At 39.7% G+C, this 16,501-nt stretch overlaps 1 protein-coding gene across 5 annotated transcripts in view; it reads right to left on the bottom strand.

Annotated features, from left to right (window-relative positions):
* Positions 1 to 16,501, bottom strand: part of NUP98 (nucleoporin 98 and 96 precursor) — a 121,218-nt gene that overhangs the window by 94,022 nt on the left and 10,695 nt on the right. For all 5 annotated transcript variants that reach the window (XM_036259063.1, XM_036259061.1, XM_036259060.1 and 2 more), the window contains exons 2-6: positions 8,477 to 8,575; positions 5,814 to 5,915; positions 5,527 to 5,703; positions 3,857 to 3,996; positions 2,600 to 2,707 (exon numbers count right to left, since the gene is read on the bottom strand). In XM_036259063.1, coding sequence (XP_036114956.1) covers positions 2,600 to 2,707; positions 3,857 to 3,996; positions 5,527 to 5,703; positions 5,814 to 5,915; positions 8,477 to 8,552 — 603 coding nt within the window. In that variant the 5' untranslated portion in view covers positions 8,553 to 8,575. The remainder of the gene's footprint in view (positions 1 to 2,599; positions 2,708 to 3,856; positions 3,997 to 5,526; positions 5,704 to 5,813; positions 5,916 to 8,476; positions 8,576 to 16,501) is intronic.

Below are 16,501 nucleotides of genomic sequence, written 5' to 3' on the forward strand. Positions count from 1 at the left end.
CACAATGATATCAGTGTCAGTAAGAATAACTTGCACATACACCCAACAAAAAAAATCACCTCCTCCCAGTGGTAATTGTACATGTTCACTCATTAAATATCCATTTCATTTTTTTTTCTTTTTGAAATTTTTTTAATAAAGCCAACATCTTACTAACCACTAATGAACAGCACTTCTTTGCTAAAAGGCTCTCCTTTTTGAGTTGTTCCATTTTAAGAAAATTATATTTATAATTTTTTCACCAATTTATATGAACTCTTGAGATTAAGTTTGCCAAGAGGCAGCCCATTTAAAAGTGCTTTGCAAGACCCCAGAAACTCTGTCCGACTGTATTCAGTGCATCCATTTTCAAATGGGCTGCAGAACAGTAGTGGCTGACAAAAGTGAAATGAGTTTATTAAAAAGATCCAGGTAGAACCCTGGCCAGGTGGTTCAGTTGATTGGAGCGTCATCCTGTGCACCAAAAGTTTGCGAGTTTAATCTCTGGACTAGGTGCGTACCACAGGCAACTGATTAATGCTACTCTCTCTTTCTCTCCTTTCATCTCTCTTTAAAAATCAATAAAAACTGCCCAGCTGGTGTGGCCCAGTGGTTGAGCATCAATCCATGCATCAAGAGGTCGCCGGTTCGATTCCCGGTCAGGGCACATGCCCAGGTTGTGGGCCGAATCCCCAGTGGGGGGAATACAGTAGGTGGCCAATCGATGCTCTCGCTCATCAATGTTTCTATCTCTCTCTCCTTCTCCCTTTCTCTCTCTAAGATCAATAAAGAAAAAAAAATCAATAAAAACATATCCTCAGGCCCAGTTGGTGTGCCTCAGTGGTTGAGCATCAACTCATGCACCAAAAAATCACTGGTTCAATTCCTGGTCAGGGCACAAGCCAGGCTGCGGGCCCAATCCCCAGTGGGGGGCATGCAGGAGCCAGCCAATCGATGTTCTCTCTCATTAATGTCTCCATCTCTCTCCCTCTCCCTTCCTCTCTAAAACAAACAAAAAATATCAATAAAGAAAAGTTATTTCAAAAAACAAAACAAAACATATCCTCAGGTGAGGATTAAAAGAAAAAAAACCCAGCCCTGGTCCATTTGGCTCAGCAGTTAAGAGCACTGGCCCACAGACCAAAGACTTTCAGGCTCAATTCCATTCAAGGGCACGTACCTTGGTTGCAGTTCAGTTCCTGGCACTGGTTGGGGTCATGTGGGAAGCAACCAACTGATGTGTCTCTTGCATCAATGTTTCTCTCTCTTTCCCCCTCCCGCCCACTCTATCTGAAAATCAATTGAAAAGTATCCTCGAGTGAGGATTTTTTTTCAAAGTACATAATGGCCCTGGCCAGTTTCACTCAACGGCTAGATCGTCAGACCACAGACCACTGAGGTTTGATTTCAGTCAAGAGCATGTACCTGGATTGTGGCTCATCACCGACCCTGGTCAGTTGTGTGGGAAACAACCAGTTGATGTGGCTCTATCACACATCGATGTTTTGCTCTGTCTTTCTCTCTCTCCCTCCCTCCCACTCTATCTGATGATAAATAGAAAAATATCCTCAGGTGAGGAATAGATATTAACAACAAAAAAAGTACATAATGTAAGATTCCATTTATATACAAAAATAAACATCGGTAAGCAAGATAGCAGTTATCTTTTGAAGGGGAGGACTGTGACTGGAAGGGTGGACACAAGGGTGTTGGACATTAGCGGTGCTGGTAATTCTGTCTTTCTTTAAAATATATTTTTATTGATTTTCAGATAGAAAGGGAGGAAGAGGGAGAGAGAGAGAGATGGAAACATAGATCGGGATTGAGCCCACAACCTGGGAATATGCCTGGACCGGGAATTGAACTGGCAACCTCTCAGTGCATAGGACAACACTCAATGCACTGAGCCACACCAGCTGGGCAATGCTGTGTCTTTAGGTGCTGATTACGTGGGTGTAATTACTTAGTGAAAACTTACCGTTGTGTACTTACGACCTTGAATAAGTTTATAAAAACACACATGTGGCCCTGGCCGGTTTGCTCAGTGGTTAGAGCATCAGGCCTGCGGTCCAGAGAGACCTAGGTTCAGTTCCCGCTAAGGGCACGTACCTCGGTTGCAGTATGTCCCTGGCCCTGGTTGGGTCGTGCGGGCGGCAACCACTACGATGTGTACCTTTCATTTCACATCGATGTTTCTCTCTCTCTGTCTCCCTCCCACTCTATCTGAACAAAAAATGGGAAAAAAATGTCCTCGGGTGAGGATAAAAAAAAAACACACATGTGTACAATGCACTCATACTGCCCAGTATAATGTGGGCAACATCCAATCAGAATACACTATTCGTAGGGCTATGCTGGTACATAAAATTTGAGTATTATTCCTGACTAAAATAATACATATCTAGAAATAGTACATTAATTTAAAAAAATAATTTGGCCCTGGCCAGTTTGGCTCAGCGGTTGAGCGTTGGCCTGTGGATCAGAAAAAAATAATTTGTTATTTTTTACATAAACCCAATGTGAACCACTTGATCCTAAAAATAATCAAAGACATTTTTTAAAGCTGCTTTCCAAAAGAATCAAAAGGTTAGGGTGACACTCCGTATTGCATTTTACTGACCTCTAGTGACTTGCTTTCATATTCTTTCATAGCAGTGATACACTGGTGCTTGGTACTGATGTTAGTACTAACTCCAGCTTTAACCATAGTATCAGTACCAGTTAGAGGCTGCAAAGGAAGATAAAAACAAATTTGAAAGTCTAAAGCAAACTTGTAAATCCAAGCTTCATATTCCTACTCTCAATTCTGCAACAACTGAACTCTACGGCCAGTCCACTAGGTCTTTTACTAACAGATAGTTATAAGGGTATTTGATTAAATACACTGTATTTCTGTTCTCTCCCTACATCAAGGTTACCTAACAAGTCAATCTCAATAATAGTTATCACAAACCCAGAGATTAGTCCTGTAACCATCTAATTATCTACTATAAAAAAAATATATAAGAACAGCTTTATCCAATTTACCTAATATATACATTTAAACCTCTACTTCTGTTCTGAAATGTCTGCTTTATAACTTGTAGCATTTAAGAAATATGGAAGCCTGATTTTTTTGCCATATAATCATATGATGAAAAAGGTACAATAAGCAATTAAAGATTTCTGCTTATGTCAGTTTTCTCAATTATTGTACTTTCTAAGAGATAATACATAGTATTTTTCTTTATCATTTATATTTAGTTTTATTTTATATTCAGGATTCTAAATTCAGTATTCTGATTTTACCACCTTGCCTGAGAAATTCTTCTTTCTGAAGTTTTGAGAACTTCTGCCAAGCCCTACTTTTGCCAGAGATTGCCATTAGGCTAATTGTCTCAAGCCTATCCTAAGTATCTCCCAACCAATCACAAGTGGTATCTTATATCAACAGCTTCCATTCTAATCCTCTACCCAACTCCTCTCAAAAAAAGCCAGAGAAAACACAAAACTCTATTGCCCCACTTTGCCATTTCATCAACAAAAGTTTTATTTTTAACTAGCACACAATATGATGAGTTATTCCATATAGCTCCTTAAAGAGGACATACTTCCCTATAGTTTGCCCCACATTTCTTATTTCTATAAAGAATAGTTGACCATTCAGAAGACAAATTATAAACATAGTAAATACAAATTCAACCCTAGATTAGCTGTTATAATCAACCTTGTGATTACAAATTTGACTGGGTTTAGTATAATCCAAATATGTATTAGATTTATATTTCAAGAATGAGACTAAGCTCTGCATAACTTGAGACAAGAAATTTTGATTCATCTTGCAAATAAATACACAAATGGGAGAGAATTTCCACAAACAATGGAAGAAAATACTTACATTAAATTTAATAGTAGTCCCAGTAGGAGCAGCTGTAAAACTACTGGGCCCAAAAAGGGAGCCTGATGTGCTACCAAAAGGATTGGAGGTGGTATTTGTAGTTCCAAAAAGTCCCCCACTGCTAGTACTTGTTCCAAAATCTACAAATTAGAAAGAAAAATTAGATGTAACAGTAAAGAATGTAAGAACCTGTAAGGTATCTTGAAATTAAGCTATGGCACTAAAACAGCAATACTTTCATGACCTTGACTTTTTCTCTTTCAAATTTCTTTTTCACAAGCAAGTACCTTCATATAGGTATTTCTCACTCACTCACACACACACACACACACACACACCCCTACCTTCTAGGCTCATAATTTTGAAGTGACACAAAATCTGAATCCTATAATCTACAAAGTTTGGAAGACAAGTTAAAAGAAACAGTACTTTGCTTCATCATAAATTTTATCTCATTTTTCCTTTCTTGGCAAGACTAATGCTAAATGAGTTTTCTTATATTTCTGAAAACATATTATCACAACAGACTTCAACAGGGGTCATAGTATATTTTATTTACATGTATTACTACAAACACCCACACATAACCAAAACATTTAAAACACAAATGGTCCTATTATGGCAACCAAACATCATTAACGTAAAATTTCACACAGAAAAATAATTTAGAAAAATTAGTAGGCATGCTGATCATTTTATAGATAAGAAATAGATCTGCTCATCTTACTTTTCCAAAAATCTGATTTTTAACATTACATAAAAATGAATTTAACTGTTATCTAGGGAACATATTTTTTAAAATATGAGAAATACTACTTCTAAAGAAGTTATACATATAAAGCCAGAAATGTCAGCAAGCAGAGAAAAGTTATTTGCCAATACTATTTATTAAGCAACATCCTAATTACCAAGTTAAAAAAGAATGATTTCTCAATAACAAACTATTATTTTCTAAAAACATGTCCTAATATACAAAGTAAATATGTATTATCTTTTGAATTAGCACTATAGATTGCATTTTACATTTTCATTGTTAAGTATTTCAACATTCCCACAAAACCTTTCCCTCTGTAAAATACTGACAATCTGATAACTTAGTCATTCTGCCATTTGCTTGTGCTGGGAATGGCATCAGTCCACAAGGCACATCTGTTCAACTAAAGTACTGTGTGGAGAAGCATCCCCAGGCTACATTTAGACTAAAAGAGAAAGAAGCCATCAATGAAAAATATCTGCTATGGGCAAGAAATGTAGGAATAACCATGTCATGGCCAGTATTTGTCACTACTGCTTTAATCTGTCCATACGAAATGTGAAATGGAGACATACAATTCTGTTGACTATACACATTCCTTCTTGAAATTCTCCTGTCTTAACACAACATTACTTTGACCTGGCCTTTCATCCTAATCTCTGGTCATTCTATTATCAGGCACATCTACCTCTGCATATCCCTTAAATTCTAATGCTTCTCCAATTTCCGTATATGTCCCCTCTCCTTTCCAGTCTATTAAACTTTCAATACATTTTAAAGTTTTATTCTACCTGTATTTCTGCCATCTAGAGGGAAAAAATAGGGAGGCTGAACACAGGGAAAAGGAGAAGAAAAAAACACATTCAACAGGCAATTCAAATGGTTAGATGCAGATATCCAATGATGTCCTACTTACTTCCAAAGCCAGTTGGTTTATTTTGTGCGAAGGCATTGTTTTGGGATGAGAAAAGACTGGTCCCTGTGCTTGCAGTTCCAAACAAGCTATTTGATGTTCCTGTTGATGTGCCAAACCCAAAGCCAGTGCTTGTGGAGGTAGCTGGCTGACTAAATGAATTGGTACCAAATAATCCTCCTGGGAGATGGAGAGGGGTAAAAAACAGTTAAACAGACATATTACAGCCATTCTGTTAAGTTTTGTATCAGCTATGCATAAAAAAACTCTATTGCAAATAAAGTCCCTACCTGGTTTGGTCTGGGAATTTCCAAAAAGGCCTCCAGTATTGTTGCTAGAACCAAATGCAGATGTTCCGAATGCCCCTCCACTAGTGGTGCCAAAGCCAGTATCTGAAAAAGCCAAATCCAGGTTAAAACACCTAAATCAGGCGACATTATGAAAAAGAAAATTAATAGTTCTTAAAATTCTACATTTGGGTCGGACCACTGGTCTATTTGTTGTTGTTTTTTAATTTATTATTAAGCCCTGGCCAGAGTGGCTCAGCAGTTAGAGCATCAGCTCACAGACTGTAGGGTCTTGGTTTCTATTTCCAGTCAAGGGCATGTACCTGGGTTGCAGGTTTGATCCCCAAAAATAAGGTGCATTCAGGAGGCAACCAATCGATGTCTCTCACATCAATATTTCTCTCTCCCTCCACCCTCCCTCCCTTCCACTCTCTATAAAAAAAATAATCAGTGGAAAAAATATCCTTAGTGAGGATCAACCCCCGCAAAAATTATTACTGCCAGTATTACAGATATCCTTCATTTCCTTCCTCCTTTGCCCCCCCTCCACCCAGCTTCTTGCCCATATCAGGCCTTCCCCACACTATTGTCTGTGTTCATGGGCTACACATATATGCATATGTTCTTTGGTTAATCTCTTCCTATCCTTTCTAAACTATTTTTTAAAAATTCCATCAGACTACTAACTATAGAGTTAAAATTAAGCCAAAAATATTTTATTCACTGTCCCCAGGTAAAGTAAGAAAACAAAGTGAAAAGGTGTGACTTCAATAAAAGTTATAGGCAGGTTAAAATAAGAGTGACAAGGTAACTAGTGGCTGATTTACATACAAAAGTAAAATCAGCCCTGGCTGTTCTGGCTCAGCTGTTCTGGTCAGCCCATGGACTGGAGAGTCCCGGGTTTGGTTCCTGCTAAGGGCACGTACCTCGGTTGCAGTTTGTCCCCAGCCCCATTGGGGTTGTGTGGGTGGCAGCCAGTTGATATGCCCCTCCTCCCCCCATCTGAAGATAAATGCAAAAATGTCTTTGGGTGAAGATTAAAAAAAAAAAAAAAGTAAAATCATCAAAATTAAAGTGTTAAATTTCTCTTCACATATCGTACAGTCCATAGTCAATGGGATGAATGGTCCTTAATTTGGGGAGCACATCAGAATGACCTGGGAAGTGTTTTCAAAGTATTTATGTTCAGGTTCCAACCCCACATATCCTAACTCCATAGTTCTATAATGGGAAATATGTACTTTGAGGAAAAAAGGTGATTCAGGGCATTCTTAGTTTAACAACCAAGGACCTTAGAGTACTTTAAGAGGTCAGGAGACACCTGAAAATTTTTCTCTATTGTCATTTTTATTAGTTATGATTGAGGTTTGTAGTTATGCTTTTGAAAAATCTTCAAAAAATTAAGACTAGAACCACCACATGAACCAGCAATTCTTCCTCTGGGTAGATATTTAAAGAGCATGAAAACACTAATTCAGAAAGATATATGCACTCCCTATGTTCATTGCAACATTATTTACAATAACTTAGATATGGAAATAACCTAAATGTCCATCATTGGATGAATGGAGAGAGATGTGAAATATAGCCCTGGCCAGTGTTGCTTTGTGGTTAAGCATTAATCCATGCACCAGATGATCTCAGGTTCGACACTCGGTTAAGGGCACATACTTGAGCTGCAGGTTCAATCCCCAGCCCCAGTTGGGGTGCATGCGGGATGCAACCAATTGATGTCTCTCTCTCACATCCATGTTTTTCTCCCTCTCCTTCCGTCCCTCTCACTCTCTCTAAAAATAAATGGAAAAATATCCTCAGAAGAGGATTAACCAAAAAAAAGAAAAAATGATGTGATACTAGTCAGACAAAAAAGGACAAAACTGTATGCTTTCATTCATATGTGAAATACCAAACAAAAACAACAAATGAACAAACAAAACAAAATCATTCAGATACAGATAACAGAATGGTTAGCAAAAAGGATGAGGATTCGAGGGGAGGGCTAAATGAGTAAAGGGAGTCAAATGTATGGCAACAGAAACTAGACTTTTGGTAGTGAGCATGCTACAGTGTATAGATATCAAATTATGTCCTTAATCTGAAACGTATGTTATTAATCCAGTGTTGCCTCAAAAAAACCCACATGAAGAAATTTTAACAAAAAACTTTTAAATGAGTGAGTAAAAATATGAACAATAAAATGGCAATAAATATGTATCTATCAATAATTGAATCTACAAACCAAATGAACAAGCAGAACGGAAACAGACTCATAGATACAGAGAACTTTTTGATGGTTGCCAGATGGGAAGGAGGTTGGGGGGATGGGCAAAAAAAGGTGAAGAGAATTACAAGTACAAATTGGTCGTTAGAACTGATGAACCGCAGCCCTGGCCGGTTTGGCTCAGAGGTTAGAGCGTTGGCCTGCGGTCCAGAGAGACCGGGGTTCGGTTCCCGCTAAGGGCGCGTACCTCAGTTGCAGTTTGTCCCCAGCCCTGGATGGCCCTGCGGGTGGCAACCACTCCACGTGTACCTTACACGTTGATGTTTCTCTCTCTCTCTCCCTCCCACTCTATCTGAACAAAAAATGGAAAAATGTCCTCGGGTGAGGATAAAAAAAAAAACAGCTTAAGATTCTCTCCCCCGTCTTTTGCTTTTTTAAAACTTACTCTGCCCAAATGTTGAAGTTGTGCCAAAGCCACCTGTACCACCCCCAAAGGGTGTTCCAAATGACTTATTAAACATCTTCCAAATGAGTCTTCAGAAAGCTGGAAAGAAGAAAAATTATCATTGTTTAAAGACCACAGAATACAGTATAATTATTTCAGAAAATCTATCAGGACATAAACTCCCTTAGGTTTGTTCAAACTGTAGCATAATGCTTACCACTAGTTCAATATCCTAAAATTCTGTATAATAAAATAGACCTTGAAAAATTGAGCTGAATTAATAGTATAATCTGAGGTTAAATCTTAGATCCCACCAAAAACCATCCCTTTCAAACTGTTTTTCAGCCTTCTTTAAACCAAAACCTATCATTTTAATGATTTCTATGCCAGATTGTGACCTAGCTTACCTAGGAGGTTATGTATAATTCCCATCAAAAATTACATTGAGCCTGACTGGTGTGGCTCAGTGGTTGAGCATCGACCCATGCATCAAGAGGTCGCCAATTTGATTTCCAGTCAGGCCACGTGCCCAGGTTGTGGGCCTGATTCCCAGTGGGGGCGTGCAGGAGACAGCCAATCAATGTTCTCTTTCATCGATGTTTCTCTCTCTCTCCCCCTCTCCATTCCTCTCTCTCTAAAATCAATAAAGAAAAAAAATTTTTTTTTTAATTACGATTATATTCTGCTATCCTAAACACCTGAGAAGCTGAAATTTTTGTCAAGAGTTTATTTCTCATTGTTCTCATTGTAAAAAGTCACACCCTCCTCCCCTTTTTGTATATAAAATGTTTCTAAAACTATATGTGCTCCTCCTTCCATCTATTAATCCCAGAGATTCTAATGCCCTGACATTCTCTTTGAAATTACTTCTTAAGTCTATTCTCTATAGTTTCCCACTTACCTATTTTCTACTACTTCTGGGAACATTACAGAATATCTTTGGTGAGCCCTGGCCGGTTTGGCTCAGCGGTTAGAGCGTCGGCCTGCGGTCCGGAGAGACCCGGATTCGGTTCCCGCTAAGGGCGCGTACCTTGGTTGCAGTTTGTCCCCGGCCCTGGTTGGGTCGTGTGGGTGGCAGCCACTCGATGTGTCACTTTCACGTTGATGTTTCTCTCTTTCTCTCTCCCTCTCACTCTATCTGAACAAAATATCGAAAAATGTCCTCGGGTGAGGATAAAAAACAAAACAAAACAGAATATCTTTGGTGAAAACTTCCCAATCTCACATGAATGATTACCCCTCCAGTATGTAAACTATGCACCCAGTCACTTAATGAATTGGATGAAAGTGCTTCACAAATACAAAAGGGAAGTTTGGGTGTGTTTTTTTTAACTTCAATTTGGGCGATAACAATTTAAATATATAGTTTACTCAAATGTAAAAGCTTTTTCCTTCTGTATATTCTTCTTAAACGTAAGATAACTGCTACCACTTACCTGACAGTAGATGAGAAAATGGGTAGGCTATTTTTAATACAGAAACTCACTAAACAGCCAATCACACTTATTTGAATTTTTTTGACAGGTACTATGATTTTCTTATTATATACACATCATGCAGTTTTTTTCTTCTAGTAAAATCATGCCTTGTTCACATAATAAAATTAAACATAACATGTTTTTGTTCCAGTGTCCCATTAGCACTTTGAAGTATTCTAACACCTGAAACATTTTATGCAACATTAGAAAAGATAAAACTGTCCCTAAATACCTAATGCTTTTATAGAAATTAATATTGTCCACTCAACTCTCCTAGAAAAAATTTCCAACGTTTAGTTCTTTATTCCAACATCTAGGAATTTAATAACTTTTATTAAACAAATCTCACTGAAACCAGTGGTCTAAGAGGGCTAGATCTACATCAGAATCAGCTGGCAAGCTTTTCAAAACTACCTCTGCCCAGGCCCCATTCTAGAAATAAAGGAACCAAAATGTCCAGGATTGGAATGTAGACAATTGTATCTTGAAAGGCTCCTCAAGTGACTCTAATTCATTCTCTTGGAACTAGGCGCTACATTTCATGTGACTATCATTTCTTTTTCAGTAAAGAGATCTGTTCTAAGTTTCCTGCTTTTGCAATTTATCAGGTGTCATAAAGTAATAGAATGAGCCTTGACCATATTAACTAATGATTCTCTTTTCCAGAGGAAATATTATTCCAAGTACTTAGCAGAAGTCTAGACTTCTATAAGTCTATCTATATATTTGCTTTTCAAAGTTCATTCACAATTGACAGTTGTGCTAGGGTTTTCATGTCTGGACCAAATAATTTTAATTGCAGTCTCTCTCATACTGCTCTCTTAGGTCATTGCCCCTACTAAATCCACTTTCCTCTAACTTTTTACTAAGTTTTTTGACCCATAATCAATAAGGCAAAAACTATGAGTTGCATTACAGTTATGCTAAATTTGCCATCCATTTTCTTACCCCATGAACAGCAATTTGTTCATGTAAATCTGATATCGTCTATAAAGCAAACATGCCAGGATTCAAAAACTGAGTAATGCAGTTTTTCTCTGTGAAACTGGTCCTTAACAGATTTCAGCAGCACTAGATTCCACAGACCAAATCCATAGCTCCTAACAATAAAAATGTAACTTTTAATAATCTTATCCAGCCTAGCCTGTGCTGCTCAGTGGATTGAGCTTCGTCCCATGGACTGAGGTTTGATTCCCGGTCAGGGCACATGCTCAGGTTGTGGGCCAAATCCCCAGTGGGGGCCATGCAGGAGGCAGCTGAGTGATGCTGCTCTCTCACATCAATGTTTCTACCTCTCTCTCCCTTCCTCTCTCTCCCAAAAAAAAAATCAATAAAAACCTATTTAAAAAATAATAATAATCTTATCCTAACACAGAAAAGCAGATTCACACACATTTCAAAAGGGATTTTATTTATTTATTTATTTATTCATTTATTTTAAAATATGTTTTTATTGATATTTTTTAGAGACCGAGCCTGCAACCCGGGCATGTGCTCTGACTAGGAATTGAACTGGGACCTCTCAATCCACGGGACACTGCTCAATCCACTGAGCCACACTGGCCAGGCTCAAAGGGGATTTTAAGTAGAAATAAAACATCCTGGGAAACACCTCACAGGTCATAAGCTCTTACGTATTATATCAACAACCCTGAAAGGATATTTTGCTTCACCACCTGTATTTTACAGATGAGAAAACAGAAATCAGGTGTTTGGTAAGTTTCCCAAGGTTAAAGTTTAACCTTTCTTCTGACCTCCCATGAACACCCTCAATCCTAGGAAGAATATATAAAGCAACAAGCAAGAACATATGTAGTATTAAGGAAATTTATTTGTTCCAGACCCAAGAACAAGGGACAATGCAGAGGTCAAATCTAATTTAGAATGCTGGAAGAAAATCATCTCACTCAAGTTCTGCCGATCTTTTTGGATCTGGCAAGGATGAGCTTGGCTTAGTCTCAACCCTGATCATATTAGAATTCTAAATGTTTTTTTAAAAAAATTATTACCATAGAAGCAAACCAAGATTTTGAAAAAAGCTTCATAATTTTTTATCATGATTGCTAGAAATTAAGGAATGGCGAACACATTTAACCCTTTGTCTTCTAACAAATCATTCCTTTTCTTGACTATGCTATGAAATGTCACTGACTCCATGAAATATGCCCCTTCTCTACCCCTACCCATGCCAAACAACCTACTAATCATTGTTTAAAACTTAGCTCAAATATCATCGCTTCTATAAGCGTTCCTAACTCCCTCTAGCAATTAGTCATCCCTCTGGGCTTCCACATTTCCACAGCACATTATTACAAATATCATCTTGACCCTGACTCCCTATCACGAACCCACTGTGATAAAACCAAGTACACAGATCTCCCTTCAGGATTGAAAGATTTGTTGTCCCAGCTGCTGAAAAATATTACCAGGAGACAGCCCTCAGCTGTCAGTCCTCTTCAGAACTGTCTCTGCTGAAAAGTGCTGCCCCAGCCAAAGTCATATTCTCTTTCCAGGATAGCCCATATCCAAAAGCCAGGCCACTTTGCTCCACCTTGGAATAATTCTAAAGGGTGGTCCCTGCTTCACATTCTCCATGAGATTGGCTAAGGCCTTCATTAACCTCCCACAACCACATCAGAATTACAACTAAATTACACAACAACCATTATTTAGAATGACTGAAATCTAGCTGAACAGAAGTCCTGTAACTATAAAGAAGTCACATCAAGACTGGTAGGAGTGGAGACACGAAATGAGCTGGTCCTACACCTACGTGTGGTGGTTAATAATCAGGAGAGATGCCCTGACCAAAGAGTCGCAGGTTTGATTAGTCAAGAGCACATGCCTCAGTTGTAGTTTGGTCTCCGGCTCTGGTTGGGGTTATGCAGGAGGCAAACCAGTCACTGTGTCTCTCTCACATCGATGCTTCTCTCCCCCCACCACACACTCTATCTGAAGATAAATGGAAAAATATCCTAGGACAAGGATTGAAAAAAAAAATCAGGAGGGAAGCCAGCTGGTGTGGCTCAGTAGATTGAGTGTCATCCCATGGACTGAGAGGTTCCCATTCAATATCTGATAAGGGTACATGCCTGGGTTGTGGGCTCAATCCCCAGTGTGGAGCATGCAGGAGGCAGCCAATTGATGTTTCTCTCTCACATCAATGTTTCTATCTCTCCCTCCCTCTAAAAAAAAAAATCAGGAGGGATATCTTGACTTCGGAGGTCCTCCGTAAGGAGAGAGGGGGTCCCAACCCCATATCAGAAGACTCAGCCCACGGTTCCAGATCCAGGAAGAGAAAGCCCCACAATTTCTGACTGTAAAAAACAGTGGAGGTTATGGCTGAGTGAGACGGAGGGTTCCTGGAGCCCTAGGCATTCCTCTTAAAGGGTCCACACAAGGACTTACCCAGATTCACTTGCACTGAGCTCCAGCACTAGAGCAGCAGCTTTAAAGGAACCAAGGACATATGGGTAACAACTGAATTGTCTGGCATCGGGATGAAAGCTAGAGGGGCAGCTTTCTCCCAGAGAAGTGCTGGCAGAAGCCACTGTTCCTTTCCTGAGCCCTCCCCACACAGAGCTGGCAGGTGGGCACCATATCTTAGTCTCTATCAACCTGACTAACACTATTTGCCCCACTCTGGTGATTCTGAGACCCTGCCCCACCCCACTTTAAGACCCACCCAATGGCTTTTCCATACAAACAGCCAGTTGTGGCTCATACTTCAGACTTTCCTAAAATCTCTCAAACAAGCATCTGGACTTTGCATGCCCTGTACCTCTTGCTTACTGTCCCCAGGCCTGGCACTAGTGGAGACTTCTTGGTTTGCAGCTTGGCCTCTCCCAGGTACCTCCAATCCCAGCAAAAGCAGCAGCCATCTGCTGATCGCTCTGTACCTCATGCCAGGTGGCCCGGGCACAGCAGGTGGCTGTGTACCTGGTGAATAGCTTCAGACCATGCCAGATTACAACACAAATACCTCCATGAGCAACACACTCAAGGGCCAGACTCGGTGGCACCAAAGCCCCACTGAAATGAGTCCTGGTCAGTGGAGTTGGCCCTTGCACAGCAGCAGGTCCTCACAGCCACTGGCCTAGGGAGTCAATCTCTCCCAGTGACATCCCAACAGCAGTCAGGGCTCAACTACAACAGGAGAGTGCACAAAGCCCACAGAGGGATATAACTGGAAAGCTCATCGTGGGCGACCCTGGGCCTTACAGAACACCTACTACATAAGGGGCACTCTGACAATTCTGGGAGATGTAGCAGCTCTACCTAATACATGGAAACAAACACAGGGAAGCAGCCAAAAGGAGACAAACAAACAGGTCCCAAATAAAAGAACAGGAGAAATTTTCAGGAAAGAAATAAATGAAATGGAGGCAAGCAAACGACTAGATACAGAGTTCAAAACAATAGTTATAAAGATGCTCATGGAACTTAGTGAGAACTTGAACAATATGAAATAAGGACATGGAGCCCTGGCTGGTTTGGCTCAGCAGTTAGAGCGTCGGCCTGAGGTCCAAAGAGACCCGGGTTCAGTTCCCGCTAAGGGCACGTACCTCGGTTGCAGTTTGTCCCCGGCCCTGGTTGGGTTGTGCGGGTGGCAGCCATTCGATGTGTCCCTTTCACACTGATGTTTCTCTCTCTCTCTCTCTCTCTCTCTCTCTCTCCCTCCCTCCCTCCCACTCTATCTGAACAAAAAATGGAAAAATGTCCTTGGGTGAGGATTAAAAAAAAAGAAATAAGGACATGGAAACAAACAAACAAAATTTAGAAATGAAGGGTACACTAACTGAAATGAAGAATAAATTATAGGGAATCAACAGTAGACCAGATGAAGCAGAAAATCAAATCAGTGATTTGGAATGTAAAGAAGCAGAAAATACCCAATCTGAACAGCAAAAAAAAAAATTGAAAAAATTAGGATAATGGAAGGAGCCTCTGGGACAACTTCAAGCATACCAACATTTGCATCATGGGGATGCCAAAAGAAGGAGAGAAAGAAACTGAAAACCTATTTGAAAAAATAATGACAGAAAACTTCCCTAACCTGGTGAAGGAAATAGACACACAAGTATAGGAGGCGCCGAGTCCCAAACAAGATGAACCCAAAGAGACCCACATCAAGACACATCATAATTAAAATGCAAAAGGTTAAAGACAAAAAGAATTTTAAAAGCAGCAAGAGCAAAGCAGTTACCTACAAGGGAGCTCCAATAAGACTATCAGCTGACTTCTAAACAGAAACTGCAGTCCAGAAAAAACTGACACAAAACATCCAAAATGATAAAATGCAAGGGCCTACAACCAAGATTACTCTACCTAGCATAGCTATCATTTAGAATCAATGGACAGGTAAAGAGCTTCTCAGACAAAGAAAAACTTAAAGGAGTTCACCACCACCAAACCAGTATTATAAGAAGTGTTAAAGGGTCTTCTTTAAGACTAAGAAAATGAAAAATATAAATAATAAAATGGTCCCCTGGCAGGTGTGGCTCAGTTGGTAGACATGCCTTTAAAGTTGTGCACCAAAAGGTTACCAGTTCAATTTCCAGTTAGGGCACACAGCCAAGTTGTGGGTTCTATCCATGCCTGGTAGGGGTATGTACAAGAGGCAACTGATCAATGTTTCTCACACTGATGTTTCTCTCTCTCTCTCTTCCACTCTACCTGAACAAAAAATGAAAGAATGTCCTTGGGTGAGGATAAAAAAAAAAAAAAATGTAGTGCCCTGGTTGGTGTGGCTTAGTTGTTAAAGTGTCAGCTCAAGAACAGAAGGGTCAAAGGCAAAGTACCTGGGTTGCAGGTTCAATCCCTAGCCCCAGTCGGGGCACATTCAGGAGGCAATAGATAGATGTTTCTGTTTCTCTCTCTCTCTCTCCCTCCCTTCCACTGTCTAAAAAAATAAATAAATAAATAAAATAATCAATGGAAAAAATATCCTCAGGTGAAGATTAAAAAAAAAAAAAAAAAGGTAGAAAATCCATTATAAAAGGAGAAAGAAGTAATGCTCGACAGTGAAATGTGTGGAACTTCTAAATCCTTTCAACTTTAAAGGCATGTCATACATTCCTGGAATGATATTAGCTAACATCTGAGTTCTTACTATGTTTCAAGCACTGTTCTAAGCACTTTTTTTTTTAAATCCTCACCCAAGGATATTTTTCCATCTATCTTTAGAGAGAGTGGAAGGGGGGAGAGGAGGAGGAAGAGGAGGAGGAGGAGGAGGAGAAGAAGAGAGCAAGAGAAAGAAAAGGAAAGAAGGAAAGAAAGAAGGAAAGAAAGAAGGAAAGAAGGAAGGAAGGAAGGAAGGAAGGAAGGAAGGAAGGAAGGAAGGAAGGAAGGAAGGAAAGAAAGAAAGAAAGAAAGAAAGAAAGAAAGAAAGAAAGAAAGAAAGAAAGAAAGAGAGAGAGAGAGAGGAAAGGGGAAAGAAGAGTCTCACATTGACTGGCTGCCTCCCATAGGACCCCGAACAGGGCCAAGGACGAACTCGAGACACATTAGTGCGCAGGCCAACTCTCCAACAGCAGAACCAAACCGG

This window comes from Molossus molossus, unplaced genomic scaffold (genome assembly GCF_014108415.1).
Source record: "Molossus molossus isolate mMolMol1 unplaced genomic scaffold, mMolMol1.p scaffold_m16_p_13, whole genome shotgun sequence".
Classification (NCBI taxonomy): domain Eukaryota; kingdom Metazoa; phylum Chordata; class Mammalia; order Chiroptera; family Molossidae; genus Molossus; species Molossus molossus.